The sequence below is a fragment of the Bufo gargarizans genome, chromosome 4 (assembly GCF_014858855.1).
Source record: "Bufo gargarizans isolate SCDJY-AF-19 chromosome 4, ASM1485885v1, whole genome shotgun sequence".
NCBI classification, from domain to species: domain Eukaryota; kingdom Metazoa; phylum Chordata; class Amphibia; order Anura; family Bufonidae; genus Bufo; species Bufo gargarizans.
In genome coordinates this window covers 35,977,558-35,994,449 of record NC_058083.1, presented here as the reverse complement: position 1 = coordinate 35,994,449, position 16,892 = coordinate 35,977,558, and the positions used below count along the sequence as shown (strand labels likewise).

At 46.2% G+C, this 16,892-nt stretch overlaps 1 protein-coding gene across 1 annotated transcript in view; it reads right to left on the bottom strand.

Moving 5' to 3' along the window:
• Positions 1 to 527: 527 nt before the first annotated feature.
• LOC122935728 (serotriflin-like) overlaps positions 528 to 16,892 on the bottom strand; it is a 58,742-nt gene continuing 42,377 nt past the window's right edge. The window contains exons 8-10 of the mRNA XM_044291592.1: positions 2,093 to 2,187; positions 1,789 to 1,874; positions 528 to 842 (exon numbers count right to left, since the gene is read on the bottom strand). Of these exons, the coding sequence (XP_044147527.1) occupies positions 715 to 842; positions 1,789 to 1,874; positions 2,093 to 2,187 (309 nt within the window). The 3' untranslated portion in view covers positions 528 to 714. The remainder of the gene's footprint in view (positions 843 to 1,788; positions 1,875 to 2,092; positions 2,188 to 16,892) is intronic.

Below are 16,892 nucleotides of genomic sequence, written 5' to 3'. Positions count from 1 at the left end.
CGGTGTATAGATGTTAGTGTAAATGTATGTAGATATGCATGTGTCACAGTTTATAGATGTGGGTGTCATTGTAGTTGTGTGTTTTGATGTACATATGTGTGCATGTACCTTACTCTAATAGTAAAAACTGTGAAGTTTTCTAGGCGTTATCTGAGCATTGTGTATCTGTGCCACTTGAAACCGTGACAAATAAAATATCAGAATCCTTCAATACCTATCCTATCTTAGCAGGTCTTTCCACCCTCTTGTTTTTGGGGGAGAACATGGCACCATAATATTTGTACGTCTATACTACGCACCTCTACCGTACTTCACTCGCAGATCAGTTTTATCCACAGTCTGGTACCATTACTTATGACGAGGTGACCGATTCTTCGTAACAGTTCTGGAAATGTCCATGTGTGTTCACATGTTCAAAGCATGAGCTCCCAACCCTCCCCCCACGCTTTACAAAACCCTGCATACATCCATGCAAGAGGACATCCATTCAATTCATAAAAAAGTAACAAAATATCAGTTTCACAAAAAAAAGGAAAAAATCACTTTATGTCATCAGTGGTCACAATGAGGGTGACAGTCATCCAGGATTAATAATACGATAAATAACCTCCATTACTTTATGTATGAATTAATAGTAGAATAAAATTATGATCAGCTGAAATTCCCGGGGTCACAATCTCCATGCCTGACGACATCAATGACCGCCGACAGCACTTATTTTATCTCTCCCTTTGTGCACTGACAGGTACCAGTGCAGTCCTTCGCCATGGATGGTTTACTTGAACAAGTAGTTTTGAAATCCACACAGTTGTTATATTTATCTTCAACCCGACAAGGATTTGCTTAAAAAAGGGGGAAAAAAAACAGATTCCTTTTTAATTCATCTTTCATCATCACCAAAGAAATGACGGTCCCCTAATAAGTCATATAAGCATCATAGCCAGAGCGGAGAGCCACTGCGAGGAACGGCTCCCAGTTTGGAGATTTCAGTGTGACCATTTGTTACATTCTCCTGAGACGAGAGGAGACTGCAGGACAAATGCAGGCATGGGTGGAATGGCCATAGACTCTACAGGGAAACTTCCTGGTGGGCCAACGTTCAGGAAGTTCTGCCTGACTTCTCCTTGTGACCCCCAGCCAGATAAATAACAACCTGATTCTCCTAGTCTTAATGAAGCTGTGAATGTCAGGTACTTCTAGGGAGGAATTTTCTGCTGCTGGGACAGTATTTTGGAGCTAATATTATGGAGACAATAGTGTCCTGTACATATGTGGAAGCTAATATTATGGGGCAAATTGCTTTAATGCACTCTTGAGGTATTTTACTTAACAATGTAATGTTGGGATGTTAGAAACTAATGTTATGGGGTCAATATGGCTTCCCGTTCACATGGGTGCATATTATCTGACAAATGGCCACTATAATATGGGCAATGTAAAAGCAAATGTAATAATGCAAATGTCTTGTTCTGCACTTACAGTATGAGGGTACTTTATCTGACAATGGGGAAGCTAAAGTTATGTGGGCTTCCTGAGCATATGAAGTAATTTAATGTGGGTGTGGTGTCCTGTATGGGGTACTTGACCTACAAATGTGGAAACTAATGTTATGGTGACAACTTGGCTTCTCGTACTTATGGAGGTACTGTCTCTGGCAATGTAATGGGGCACTGTGGAAGCTAACATAGCAGGGATTTTGTATGGTGGATACAGTAGCTTGTTGGCTGAAGTACTTGGGACATGGGCTGTGAAGTTTGTAAACCTCTGGAGAACAGATCATGGACTTACTGCACAGGTTGTTTTCACACGAGTTGGGGCAATCTGCACATGGTTTCCCTTCTTTCCAGGGGTTCTTTTTGGAGCCCTTATTTCCTCTGTAAATGGAAAGATAAATGGTTAAATAAACATACCTGGAAGAGCGTTCATAGGGGAGGGATGTTATAGGAGCATTTACCCTGGTGCTGGGTGCCAGGAGGGGGCGCCAACAAGCTGCTGGTCTTTGCCCAGGCTATTGCAATAGGGGGCTTGGGAAGTGAACCGTGTTGAATACAGGAACATGTAATGCATAAATTATTGCCGTTGTTATACTTACGCTGGACAGCTGTGGCAACAGTAGACATATCTGTTTACGGAGTTTGGGCATTCCACGATGGCACATCCCAGTGCAAAGGAAGTGGCCCACATCAACTGAAATATACATAATTTAATTAGCAATAGATTAAAACCATCAGCAGAAGATAAAGGAGGTAATATCCTATTAGACTCTGTAGGCCAGGTAGGGAGCAGGGGCACAATCTCTGGATAAGTCATAATATATACATGAAAAAAAAATCACTGTACAATTGTAGGGGCACCTCATTAAAGAGGTTGTTTGAGATCAGATAATCTGATAAAATAAAATAAAAATCTATACTTACCTGTTAGATCCTTGGATCCTCCCAGGTCTTTGTTTACTTGGCTGCCATGATGACATACTCATCTATGACCAGTGCAGCCAATGACTGGACCCAATAGTGTATGGCAAAATACTGCTGAGGCCAGTAATTGACTGCAGTGATCACGTGTTTAGAAGAGTATTTCATCATGGCAGCCAAGTAAGCAAAGACTGGTGGGGAGCACAAGAAGGGTGATGCTATATCGGCGATCTATTGTTGTTTTATATCATTGGTTGCCTTTTCCCAAAAAATTTCTGACAACCTCTTTTCTAGGTGGAAATTATTCCTGTACTTCCAAGGCAAATTATATGGTGAAAACTTAAAGAGGTCTTTGCTTTATTGGGACAAACTCTCTGGGTGCACCAGAGCTACAACCATTCATCCAGTAACTGAAGAATTACCAGACACCATATTTGGTTGGCTGTATATAAAGAAATTTAAAGTCAGAGCCCCTCCTTCATTGGGATGTTGTCCTCTACTCTGCCTACCTTTCATACTGGCCCTTCTTGTGCTTATATAGTGATTTGGTTGATGACATCATCAGTCTAGGACCCATACTGATTCCTTGAACAAGGAGCCTGAGAGTTAAGTAGAGCAATGTGATACTTGAACTGTGAAGGGGCCAAAAAGGCCCCTCTGCACCCTTTGAGGAGACTAGATCTGTACGTTTTACATCATAAATGGTGATGCTGTCACAGATTGTGCATTGGGGCCCAGGAGCTTAACATCATCCATAAGCCCACTCACCACGCCAAGGTAGCCTCTTTGAGTGGGACCTACTCTGACAAAAAGGCGCAGCACAATGTGGTGACAAAGCGGTACTGCCCTAGAGGGCGGCAGGACCCAGGAGTCAAACAGCAACTCTGCTGTCTGATAATGCCACCCATGGCACTGGGTCCCACCAACCCACCAGCACAGTGGCACAAAAACAAAGGCCACCACGCAATACTGCACCATGTGAACAGTTGCCTAACACAACATGTCCATTGCTATCAGGAACTGCAAGTCAATTAGACAACTGCTGTGTTACAACTGTTCACATGGTGCAGTACTGCGTGGTGGCCTTTGTTTCTGTGACGCTGTACTGGTGGGTCGGTGGGACCCAGTGCCATGGTGGCATTGCCAGATCGCAGGGCTGCCGTTTGACTCCTGGGTCCTGCCGCCTACTAGGGCAGTACCGTTTTGTCACTGCACTGTGCTGCGCCTATTTGTCAGAGTAGGTCCCACTCAAAGAGGCAACCTTGGCGTGGTGAGTGGGCTTATGCCTTTTGATCAAAATGTACACTAATGCCTCTTGTACACTTTAATATTACGGTGAGAAGCGAGTTTAATTAGATCAAAGCATAGCATTGTGGATGTGCGATCCAGCTCTGTTTCTCCCCTTGATATACCTCTGATTAAAGGATCAAATTTTTTTCCCCAAAAAAACAAGGCCACATTTGTCCATGGGATATGTCTGGTATTGCAGCTCTGCCTGTTTAATTTGAATGAACTGTAATTAGAGATGAGCGAATCTCTTCGTAACGAATCACATTTTTCCCTAAAATGGCTGCTGCACATGTGAGGACATGGAGCAAGGAACTCTGGGAAGGCCGGATCACCCATAATGCCATACATGCAGCCAATCAGCAGCCTGCCAGCCCTGTGATGTCACAGCCCTATAAATAGCCTCAGCCATCTTGGATTCTGCCATTTTCCAGTGTACTTAGTACAGTAGTGGCCAAAAGTTTTGAGAATTACATAAATATTGGAAATTGGAAAAGTTGCTGCTTAAGTTTTTATAATAGCAATTTGCATATCCTCCAGAATGTTATGAAGAGTGATCATATGACTTGCATAGTCCTTCTTTGCCATGAAAATTAACTTAATCCCCAAAAAACTTTCCACTGCATTTCATTGCTGTCATTAAAGGACCTGCTGAGATCATTTCAGTAATCGTCTTGTTAACTCAGGTGAGAATGTTGACGAGCACAAGGCTGGAGATCATTATGTCAGTCTGATTGAGTTAAAATGGCAGACTTGACCTGTTAAAAGGAGGGTGATGCTTGAAACCATTGTTCTTCCATTGTTAACCATGATGATCTGCAAAGAAACATGTGCAGCCATCATTGCGTTGCATAAAAATGGCTTCACAGACAAGGATATTGTGGCTACTAAGATTGCACCTCAATCAACAATTTATAGGATCATCAAGAACTTCAAGCAAAGAGGTTAAATATTTGTTAAGAAGGCTTCAGGGCGTCCAAGAAAGTCCAGCAAGCACCAGGATCGTCACCTAAAGAGGATTCAGCTGCGGGATCGGAGTGTCACCAGTGGAGAGCTTGCTCAGGAATGGCAGCAGGCAGGTGTGAGCGCATCTGCACGCACAGTGAGGCGAAGACTTTTGGAAGATGGCCTGGTGTCAAGAAGGGCAGCAAAGAAGCCACTTCTCTCCAAAAAAAACATCAGGGACAGATTGATCTTCTGCAGAAGATATGGGGAATGGACTGCTGAGGACTGGGGCAAAGTCATATTCTCCGATGAAGCCTCTTTCCGATTGTTTGGGGCATCAGGAAAAGGCATGTCCGGAGAAGAAAAGGTGAGCGCTACCATCAGTCCTGTGTCATGCCAACAGTAAAGTATCCTGAGACCATTCATGTGTGGGGTTGCTTCTCATCCAAGGGAGTGGGCTCACAGCACAGCCATGAATAAAGAATGGTACCAAAACACCCTCCAACAGCAACTTCTTCCAACAATCCAACAACAGTTTGGTGAAGAACAATGCATTTTCCAGCACGATGGAGCACCGTGCCATAAGGCAAAAGTGATAACTAAGTGGCTCGGGGACCAAAACGTTGACATTTTGGGTCCATGGCCTGGAAACTCCCCAGATCTTAATCCCATTGATAACTTGTGGTCAATCCTCAAGAGGCGGGTGGACAAACAAAAACCCACTAATTCTGACAAACTCCAAGAAGTGATTATGAAAGAATGGGTTGCTATCAGTCAGGAATTGGCCCAGAAGTTGATTGAGAGCATCCCCAGTCGAATTGCAGAGGACCTGAAAAAGAAGGGCCAACACTGCAAATACTGACTCTTTGCATAAATGTCATGTAATTGTCGATAAAAGCCTTTGAAACGTATGAAGTGCGTGTAATTAGATTTCACTACATCACAGAAACAACTGAAACAAAGATCTAAAAGCAGTTTAGAAGCAAACTTTGTGAAAACTAATATTTGTGTCATTCTCAAAACTTTTGGCCACGACTGTACATTAGGCGTTCACTGAAAAACAATTTTACTGTAGGCCAGTGGAGTGCAGGCCCCAAAAATTATGAATTCACCTGACAGAAAATAACAAGTGATTATGTGGCTGGAGGTATATTAGGGTGTCAGTGGATAACAATTTTACTGCAGGCCAGTTGAGTACATTCCTCAAACATTAGGCATTCATCTGACAGAAAAGGCCTTTTATGCCGCTGTATATACATAAGACAAGAACCATTCTTTGTTCTGAGTGAAAGCGGATATGGGTGGGCTGGCATGAGAAAATTCAATTACATGTGGTCGTTACAGGTGTTGACGCCTACGAGATCCATGCCTCATTAATTTTTGGGAAATGTGAGGTAGTCCACACTGTCGTGAGCTAGGCAAGTGCGCTTATAAGTCACGATCCTCCCTGCTGCGCTGAATGTGCTTTCGAACAGGAGACTCGATGAGGGGCAAGCCAAGAGTTCCATGGCAAATTGTGCCAGCTCTGGCCACAGGTCAAGCATGCACACTAAGTAGTCCAGGGATTCCTCGCTTCTCAGAGCGTCCACATTGGCCTTTAATCCGATGTAGTCAGACACCTGTCGGTCTAGACGTTCCCTGAGGCTGGATCTAGAGGACGGCTGTCGATGGGTTGGCTGCAAGAATGATATCATATCTGAAGTGACCAACACATCTTCAAACTACCCTCTTCTTGCAAGCGAGGTAGAATTGGTACCTGCACCTGTTTCGCTGTGGGTGGAAATTCATCTGCCAGGGCCCGTAACAGCAGAAAGCAGCATCTCTCACAGCAAGGCCTGGAAATGCTTCATTTGGACAGCCCCCTGTGATGCTGGTAATATGTCTGCCATTTTGTGTTTGTACAGTGGGGTCTAAGTACGTTGCCACCCAGTACTGGTCCTTGCCCATTATTCTTTTTTTACAGGGGTTCATCTTCAAACACTGGAGCATGAAGGCCCACATTTGCACTAAATTGTAAGCGGTGGAGCGCACTGGCTACTGCTCATCGCCCAGGAGAATGTTGTCCTCGGTCTCCTTCCCCCAGCCACAGACAACACCAGGGATCCCCGAAAAGTTTAAAGTCCCCCTCAAAGCCTGCTCTTTTTGCTCCTCTTCTTCCTCCTCCCCCCAGCCACCATCCTCCTCTGACTCTTCTTCAGACTCCTGTTGACTTGTCTCAGATGCAGTAGCACTAGGTTCTTGGGAGCTTGGGGGGTGCAGCGGAAGAGACGGTAGCAGTGGAAAAGGAGGAGTCAGCCGAGGAGGAGACGGAGGATGGAGTAAGAGGAGGAGAAGAAGAGGCAGGCCTGCATGCAATCCGTGGCGGTAACACCAAATCCACACGGGAGCCACGGGTTACATGCTTGACGGCTGTCAGAAGATTCACCCAGTGGGAAGTAAAGTTATGTACCTTCCCTGCCCGTGTTTGGTAGACCATGTGTCTGTGGTCAGATGGTAAAGATGGCCTTGCGGTTCGCCCAGCGGTCATTTCGTGGTTCACCGAACAGGCAAACATATGGTGATGTCCGCCGACGTCTTATTCTTTTACATTGTGAAGAACTTTGACCCATGACACCTCCATCAGGTGTTACAGGACAGCCAATTGAGATGTTTCAGCACATGGACATACCCCCTACCTTATAAATGGACCTGATCTGGCTGCTATTTTACATTCAGTTTTTTTTGCCAGTTTAGCGAGAGGCTGCTGTGTGGTGCAGGGACAGACTGTTAGGGACACAAAACTCTAGCTAATAAGGCCACAAAAGTCCTTTTACAGGTATCGGTGTGCTATTGATAGGTGTGACTTACTGAGGGGTGTAATATAATTATAATATACTTTCTAACATAGAAAGTATATTATAGTGCATTTGTATTGTGCAGCAGGTGTGTGCGGTTCTGCTGAGATACTGCAGCTACACAGAGTGCCAAACACTATTGGAAAAAATAATTTCTACTGGTGTGATATACCAGTTGCCCCCCAATAAAACTGATTGAAGCAGGGGTGTTATATACCAATAATATACGTATTATATAGTGCAGTTGGCTAGTGCAGCATTTGTTTGCGGTTTTGCTGCGTTACCTCAGCTACAGATAGTGACAAACGCCATGGGAACAAATCATTTCTACTAGTGTGATATACCAGTTGCCCCCCCAAAAAAGTGAAAAAAAAGTGGGCTACAGTAAAATTGTTATTCAGTGGCCGCATAATGCACCTCGAGCCACATAATCACAATTTATTTAATGTCAGGTGAATGCCTAATTTTTAAGCCCGTACTCCTGTGGCCATTAAAGTGAATGGGGCCCGCCGCGAACCGTCCTGGCCGATGTTCGTCCATCACGAGTCATATGTATCTTGACAACGACACTGTGTGCCAGAGATTATATTTACTTGCTGCTGAACATGGCCATATAGCTCTGGGATGCCCTTCTGTGAGAAATATTTCCTTCTGGGGACCTTCTGGTGTGCCAATGGCCACAAATTTTCTAAAGGCCTCCGAGTCCACCAGTTTATATGGCAGTAGTTGGCGGGCTAGCAGGTCTGACAAGCCAGCAGGGTTATCAGGCGTCATCGACTTTTTTGGGCCACAGAAGCCTGCCTTCTGCCAGATGAACGCGATGAATGCACGGTGGAAGGGGGAGTAGAGGACAAATGGGAGGAGATAGGAGAAGGAGAAGAGGCAGGACGTGGAGCGCCGAGAGTGTGGCTTTGTGGGTTCTGACAGTGTTGCTCCCACTGGGCTCGGTGATGGGAGGCCAGGTGCCTTCTTAATTCGGTCTTCCCTAGGTGAGTGTTGGGCTTACCGCGACTTATGCGTTGGCAGCACAGGCAGCTGACTAGTGTTGATCGAGCATGCTTGGCCGAACACAAGTTCAGGTCCAACGTCTCTATGCTCGGCACATGGCGGTATTCGGCCGAATATCGCATGTGCTCGAGCGCAATGCTCGAGTCTCCTCAACGCACGTTTGTTGTTTGCTACGCAGCCAATAAACATGCAGGCAAGTACTGCTCTTCACTGTAGAGCCGTAGCCACGTTGGTTACTGGCAATACAGTGATTGGCTGGCCGAAAAGCGCCATCGGGTGCTATATAGCACGCAATGACGTGTTCGGCTCAGTGTTAGTCAGGAAGAGCTGTGCTGAAGAAAGGAAAGATAGTGTAGGGAGTGATGTTTTATATTTAGTTTTTAAGTTGAAAAACTTTTCAGAGACCCAAAAGTCCTTTTAAGGACTATTGTTGTGTGTGGCAGCAGCAATATATATTTTTAGTGCAACCTGAGCTAAATTGCTAAAACTTTACAGACCCAAAAGTCTTTTTATGGACTATTATGTGTCAGCAATATTTATTTTTAGTGCATCCTGCTCTAAATAGCGTGCAATAGTTAGGCCACTGCAGACAGCGACATTATCTGCGCTACATCTCCTGTGTAATGTGTGCGCATCCCAAAAATATCAGTTACATCCAGTGTACCTTTTCCGTAGACGGTGTCCGCTGCAGACAGTGACATCAGCTGCGCTACATTTCCTGTGGTACGTGTGCGCATCTCAAAAATATCAGTGACATCCAGTGTATTTTTCCGTGGACGATGTAGGCTGCGGACAGTGACATTACATGGGGTACAGCTCCTGTGTAACGTGTGCACATCCCAAAAATATCAGTGATATCCACTGTACTTTTTCCGCAGACGGTGTCCGCTGCGGACAGTGCCATTAGCTGCACTACATCTCCTGTGTAACGTGTGCACATCCAAAAAATATCAGTGACATCCAGTTTACTTTTTCCGTAGATGATGTCCGCTGTGGACAATGACATTACCTGGGGTACATCTCCTGTGTAACGTTTCCACATCTCAAATACCTGTGACATTCTCTGTAAATTTATATTAGCCGCTGCTGACATCGGCGACATTATCTGCGGTATTTCTCCTGTGTAACGTTTCCACATCCCAAATACCTGTGACATTGCCTGTAATTTTTTATTAGCCGCTGCTGATATCAGCGACATTATCTGCGGTATATTTCCGGTATATTTCCTGACGTTTCCACATTCCAAATACCTTATTTTATTTTTTTGCGCATACACTTACAAATCCTACGCTATTGTACGTGTGATATACTTTCAAGCACATATAACATTTAATATGAAGAAGGCGAGCAATAAGGGACAGGGAAGTGGCTGTGATGATAGTGGTGCACGTAGAGGCCGTGGCCCTGGGCGCATTGAAACTGTGCCTGCTGCCAGAGCAGAGCACAAGTAAAAGAATCATCCACGATACCTAGCTTCATGTCCAAGTTTGCAGGGTGGCGCAGGACAACGCTCGCAAAGTCAGACCAGTGCGACCAGGTGGTCGGTTGGATTGCAGTAGATAATGCTTCCAGTCAGTTAAGCACCACCCTGTATTCCACCAGGTCCAGTCTCAGTAGCCAAGAGTCGGGTCAACACAATCCTCACCCTGATCGTCCTTTGTCCCACAATGGAGAGTCTTTCCAAAAAAGTGATCCCACACTCGGATATTCTGAGGAGCTCTTTTTAGCGCCATTCCTTCATTTCGGCCTCTCGACAAACCTGTTTGAAGAGGGACATGAGATCTTGTGTCCTGATTCCCAAATTCTTGAGCATCCACAGTCGCAAGAAGATGACGGTGGGGAACGGCAATTAATGTTTGACAAGGTGGATGATGATGAGACACAGTTGCCAATAAGTCAAAGGCAATTGGTGTCTCAAGAGGTTGATGATGAAGATGAGACACAGTTGTCAATAACTGAGGTTGTTGTTAGGTCAACAAGTCAGGAGGAAGAGCAGAGTGAGGAAGTGGAAGAGGAGGTGGTGGACGATGAAGTCACTGACCCAACCTTGGAAGGTGGCAAGCCGAGCGAGGAAAGCATTACAGAGGGGGAGGGATCCACAGCACTGCAACAGGCTGGAATAGGCAGTGGGGTGGCAAAAGGGAGAAGGCGGGCCACACCAAACAGGCCCGCATCTATTCCCCAAAGCACATCCTTGCGGAAATTTACCTTGCCAAGGGGTAGGTGTTCCGCAGTCTGCCGCTTTTTTGAGGAAAGTGCGGACGACAAAAGAATTGTAATTTGCAACCTGTGCTATACAATAATTAGCAGGGGCGTGAACACTAGCAACCTCACACCACCAGCATGATCCGCCACATGGCATCACAGCACCCAAATAGGTGGGCCGAACGCCTGGGTCCACAATCTGTGTCTGTGGGTCAAACCACTGCCTCCTCTTCTCCTGTGTTACGTGTGGCCAATCTCCTGTTGAAGGCTCAGGCCCGGATGCCTCCCGCCCTGCAACTGGACCTTTGCAAGCACCATCAGCAACCACTTCCGTGTCCCAGCGTACAAATGTCCTTACCCCAGGCATGTGAATGCAAGCGCAAATACCCAGCCTCCCACCCACAGGCCATAGCACTAAATGGGCAACTTTTCAAATTACTGGTCCTGGAAATGTTGCCATTTAGGCTTGTGGACACTGAGGCCTTCTTCAGCCTGATGTCGGCGGCCGTCCCTCGTTATCTAATCCTCAGCCGCCACTACAGCCGCCACTATTTTTTACTGTGTGCTGTGCCCGCCTTACACCAGCATGTTTCCCGTAACATCACCCGTGCCCTGAGCAACGCAGTTACTGAGAAGGTCCACTTAACCACTGACACATGGACAAGTGCTTTCGGCCAGGGACGCTACATTTCCCTGATGACACACTGGGTAAACTTTGTGGAGGCCGGGAGCGAGTCGTACCCTGGGATGGCACAGGTGCTACCGACACCAAGGATTGCGGACCCTAATTCCATCAGGGTTTCCGCCACCAACTACGTTAGTGGCTCCAACCCCCACTTCTCCTCCTCCACTTCCACCTAAGAATTATCCTCTTGCAGCACCAGTCAGCCATCAGTCGGTAGGTATCTGGAAACAGTATAGCACTGCAGTGGGGAAGCGTCAACGTCAAGTGCGTGCTTAGGCTGATCTGCTTAGGTGACAAACAGCACACCGGCTCAGAGCTCGACCATAATGTTTTACAGGGTCAGCTCACCAGCAGGCTCTCAACCATTATTTTTTCAATGGTTAGCTAAGCAGCAGGCACTCACCCATAATTTTTTCAATGGTCAGCTTAGCAGCAGGCACTCGGCCATAATTTTTTCGATGCTCAGATCAGCAGCAGGCACTCGTCCCTAATGTTTTAGAGAGTCAGCTCTGCAGAAGACCCTCACCCCTAATATTTTGGATGGTCAGATCAGCAGCAGGCCCTTGCTCCTAATGTTTTGGATGGTCACCAGCAGGCCATCCATCATAATTTTTCAAGGGTGTATGATGCCCTCCTTTATGTGTAATAAAGGGTGTATTGGAGTGACGGTTCCTTGTAATTTTTGGAAGCCCTTTCACTTAGTGCATAGACTTTTTGAGTGTAGGAGTCCCACTACCTGAACAATTGTACCAAAATGTGAATGAGGCCCTCCATTTTGTGATATACAAGTTGTACCGGAGTGCCTCTTCCTTGTAATTTTTGGCAGCACTTGCCCTTTATATACAAGTAAATATACAGAAAAGATTGTTTCCTAACAATTTTTCATATAAAATCGATTTTATCTTCAGTTTTGTGCGTATTATTGTCAGTCTGTAAAAGTGGCGTACTACTCAGACATCATTCCCAGCAGCTACCTAGGAGCCCAAGATGCATCCAGACATCCTCCCCATGCTGTTCCCGAACCATTTCGGTGGAGTTTTCATCAATTTCTGACCTTTTCCTATGAACCAGACACCCTCCCCTCTTCAGAGTAGGGGGTGCCTGTTTTAATGCTCAGGTTCTCTCATTGACTTCCATTGTGCTCAGTAGAGGGGTTCAACCCGAGCACCCGAACACCCAAGCACTTTGGTACTCGCCCAACACTACAGCTGACACGTTAAAAAAAGCCCACACTGCAGAGCCATGTGCCGGGGTCCTGGGAGTGCAAGATGTGAGCAAGCATAGTGGATGGCTCACTCCAGATACATTTACAGTCTGCTTTTTGCCTCCTGTGAACTGCAAGTTTTGCCTGCTTTTCCTCCTTCTCCTCCCTCTCTGCTGCTCCATCTCTCCCTCTGAACTCCCCTACTCTTCCTCTCTTGTGGGCACCCACGTGACATCCATCGACACGTCACCTTCACCACCACTGACATTAGAGATCTCGGAGTAGGCAGCAACAGCGGGGACCACCTTCCTTGGACTGATCTGGGTACTGTCATCAGGCCGCTGGGTGGCGGCCGATGCTACCTTCTCTTCCTCATCCAATGCAAAGAATGGCTGCACATCGGTAAGTTCTAGGAATGGATGGGAAAATAATTCCTTCTCCAATTCCCCACTTAGGCTCTGGCCTGGTGCACCTGCCTGACCCCTACCACCCATGTGGAACGGCATGCCTCTATCTCTGCCTTTCATTTTCAAAACGACCCTGTGCCAAAGTCCCTAGAGAAGAGCAGTATTTGTGGAAGCAGGTATATCGCAGGCCTCAATCAGTATTTGGTGGAAGCAGGTATATAGAACCCCTTAATCAGTATTTTGTAGATACACGTATATCGCACCCTTCAATCAGTATTTTGTGGAAACGGGTATATAGAACCCCTGAATGAATATTTGGTGGAAGCTGATATATCGCACCCCTCAATCTGTATTTTCTGGAATTTGGCATATCAAACCCCTCAATCAGTATTTTGTGGAATCAGGTAAATCGCACTCCTCAATCAGTATTTTGTGGAAGCCGGTGTATCGCAGGCCTCAATCAATATTTGGTGGAATCAGGTATATCGGACTCCTCAACCAGTATTTTGTAGAAGCAGGTATATTGAAACCTTTAATGGGTATTTTGTAGAAGTAGGTATATCGCACCCCTCAATCAGTATTTTGTGGAAGCAGGTATATCAAACCCTTCAATCAGTATTTTGTGGAAGCAGGTATATTGCACCCATCAATCAGTGTTTTATGGAAGCAGTTATATAGAAACCCTTAATCAGTATTTTGTAGAAGTAGGTATATCCCACCCCTCAATCAGTATTTTGTGAAAGCAGTTATATAGATAGAACACCTGATTCAATATTTGGTGGAAGCAGGTATATCACACCCCTCAATCAGTATTTTGTGGAAGCAGGTATATCAAACCCCTCAATCAGTTATTTGTGGAAGCAGGTATATCAAACCCCTTAATCAGTATTTTGTGAATGCAGGTATATAGAACACCTGAATCAATATTTGGTGGAAACAGATATATTGCAACCCTCATTAATATTTTGTGGAAACAGGTACATCAAACCCCTTAATCCGTATTTTGTAAAAGCAGGTATATTGCACCCCTCAATCAGTTTTTTGGGGGGCAACAGGTATATCACATCCGTTGCAAATTTTTGTTCCAATAACGCTTGTCCCTCTATATACCTGTGGTATTGCAGCAGAACCGCACACAACTGCTGCACAATACAAATGCACTATAATATACTTTCTATGTTAGAAAGTACATTATAAGTATATCACACCCCTCAGTATATCACACCAATCGATAGCACACCTATACCAGTCCTTAAAAGGACTTTTGTGGCCCTATTAGCTAGCGTTTGGTGTTCCTGCTCCACAAAGTAACCTCTCCCTACACTGGCAAAACACAGAATGTAAAATGGCTGCAAGATCAGGTTCTGTTATAGGGTGGGGATGTGTCCATGTGCTGAAACGTCTCAATTGGCTGTTCTATTCCACCTGATGGATGTGTCATGGGTCAAAGTTTGGCGCAATGCTAAAGAATATGCAAGCAATATTCGCCGCAAAACGTCCGCCGGACGAACAGCAAGGCCATCTCTAGTTATATGTTCTAAAGCCTTTTGTGGCGTGTATTAGTGGCAGAAGTAAAATACATTTGCCATTCAGAAGTGTAGTTATATGTTATAAAGCTTTTTTTGTAGTGTAATAGTGGCAAAATAAAAATATATTTGCTGTTCAGTGGTGCAGTTATATGTTCTCAAGCCCTTTTTTGTGTGTATTAGTGTGAAAAAAAGGGCTTATTGTCCGTTGTGTGTTGAAGTGAGAAAATGACTGACTTTTTTAGGGTGTTTTAATTTCCTTTTTATTTATTTATTTATTTGATCTAACAGTATGTCAGACAGAGAAGTGCCAGGCCCTGAACAGGGGAGTGGCAGAAGCCTAAATATTTCTGGCCCAGGCAGAGGTCGCATCAGAGTAAGAGGCCGTGGCAGCAGGGGTCACTTCGAGAGGCTTGAACTCGATCTTCGACCTTGTCGCAAGTGACATCAGCCAAGAGTCAGTGGGTTCGTCAGACACAACCCTTCATTTGCATGGCTTGGGAGCAGGCCCTGTGCCCTCACCTGTCCTGAACCTGCCTCTGTCATTTTCTGTTCCCTCAGCCAGAGAAGTATTGTATGCTGTGGGCTCAGCTCTTCTATACAGTGAGGACTAGCTATTAGAAGACAGTCAGTAGCTACTGGCAAGCGAAGATGTGGAGGACACATCTACCGCTTCCTCCACTAGGCGGGCAAGTAGTGATGAGGAGAGTGGAGTGGGAGCTGGTGTTGTGAGCGGTCAGGCTCCTGACCCAGAGACGGTTGAGGAGGACATCAGTGACATGCAGACATTACTCGATGATGATGATGTAGCTGATTGCATTTGGGAGCCGGGTGATGAAGGGGGTTCCTCATCATTGGGAGAAGAGGGTGGCAGCTTGCCTGTGAGGCAGCAGTGGAGCCAGCAATTTGCTAGCGTGGATAGAAGTCAGCAGGGTGACAGCAGTGGGAGGTCGGGACCAAATGTGCCCGGGGTAGACCACTCGCATCGCAGGAGCCTACCTGCCCGGGAAGTAGCGGCGCACCGGTTTACGATGGCAGCAGCGTTAGCAGTCAGTCAGTGCGTAGTGTTGGGGTTAAAATCACCTACTCGGCGGTGTGGCAGTTTTTTGTTAAGCAGCCGGAGGAGATAAGCACATCCATATGTAGAATCTGTGGGTAGAAGGTGAAGCGTGGCCAGGGTGTCAATGTTGGCACCACGGCCCTGCGTCAATATATGTAGCGTCACCATAAAGTTGCCTGGGAGAACTGTGTCACCGATGTGGTTGCTCAGTCTGCCACACAACCGCTGCATCACCCAGTGGCACACAGCCGATTTCAGGCAGTCAAGCCTCCACCACCTCAGCCGAAGGGAGTTGTCTGTCCTTCCCATCATCTGCTGGTCCTGATGCTCCTGCTCCTCGCCCTCCTACTCCTCGTCAGTCATTCCCTCAGCAATCGATGACCGAAGCGATTGCCAAGAGACAATAGTATACATGAACTTGTCCAACGGTGCAGAAGCTGAATGTGCTCCTGCTATTATGTCTCTGAAAGGTGCAGAATCCACCACTTGGAAAGGGAGGGACTGCAGCACCAGCAACTTGGCCAGGTGATGCAGTTTCCGTCTCCACGTTCTTACGCCGTTGGTCCTGTGACAATGTCCGCCTCTGCCTCCTCATCCTCCTGCTGTTTTGCACCTCGTTTGCCTGGGTTAATGGAGTAACACAGGGGAGAAACTGCTCTGTGTCCTTCAGCAAGAAATCGAATCCTGGCTTTCTCTGTGACAACTCAAAATCAGAACCATGGTGACCATCAAGGGGAAGAACATTGTGTCGGCACTCTGTCAAGGAGGGCTGAGCCATGCACCCTGCATGGCACATGTGTTCAATCTGGTTGTGAAGCGGTTCCTGAAGTCTTCCACCCATCTGTGAGACATCCTAAAAATGGCCAGAAAACTTTGCATGCACTTCAGCCACTCGTACACCACAAAGCGCACCCTCCTTGAGCTGCAGCAGAATGGCATTCCCCAACACAGGCTGATATGCAACGTTTCCACCCGTTGGAAATCCACCCTCCATATGTTGGAACAACTATTCGAACAGAGAGAGGCCATAAACGATTTATTGATGATCCAAGCAGATAGGAGTACTCCCCTGTGTAACTTCGATGACAGCCAGTGGCAACTCATGCATGACACCTGCCATTTGATCAGGCTCTTTGAGGAGGCCATGTTATTGGTCAGTCGCTAGGACTACGGGATGAACAATGTCATTCCACTGCTTCATGTCCTGGAACAGATGCTGGTAAATCTGACTGGTCAAGATCTCACGGCCACATGAGCCCTGTGGGGGCTGAACTGAAGGAGGCGGAGGAGAAGGACATTGGAGCACAAGCAATGTGT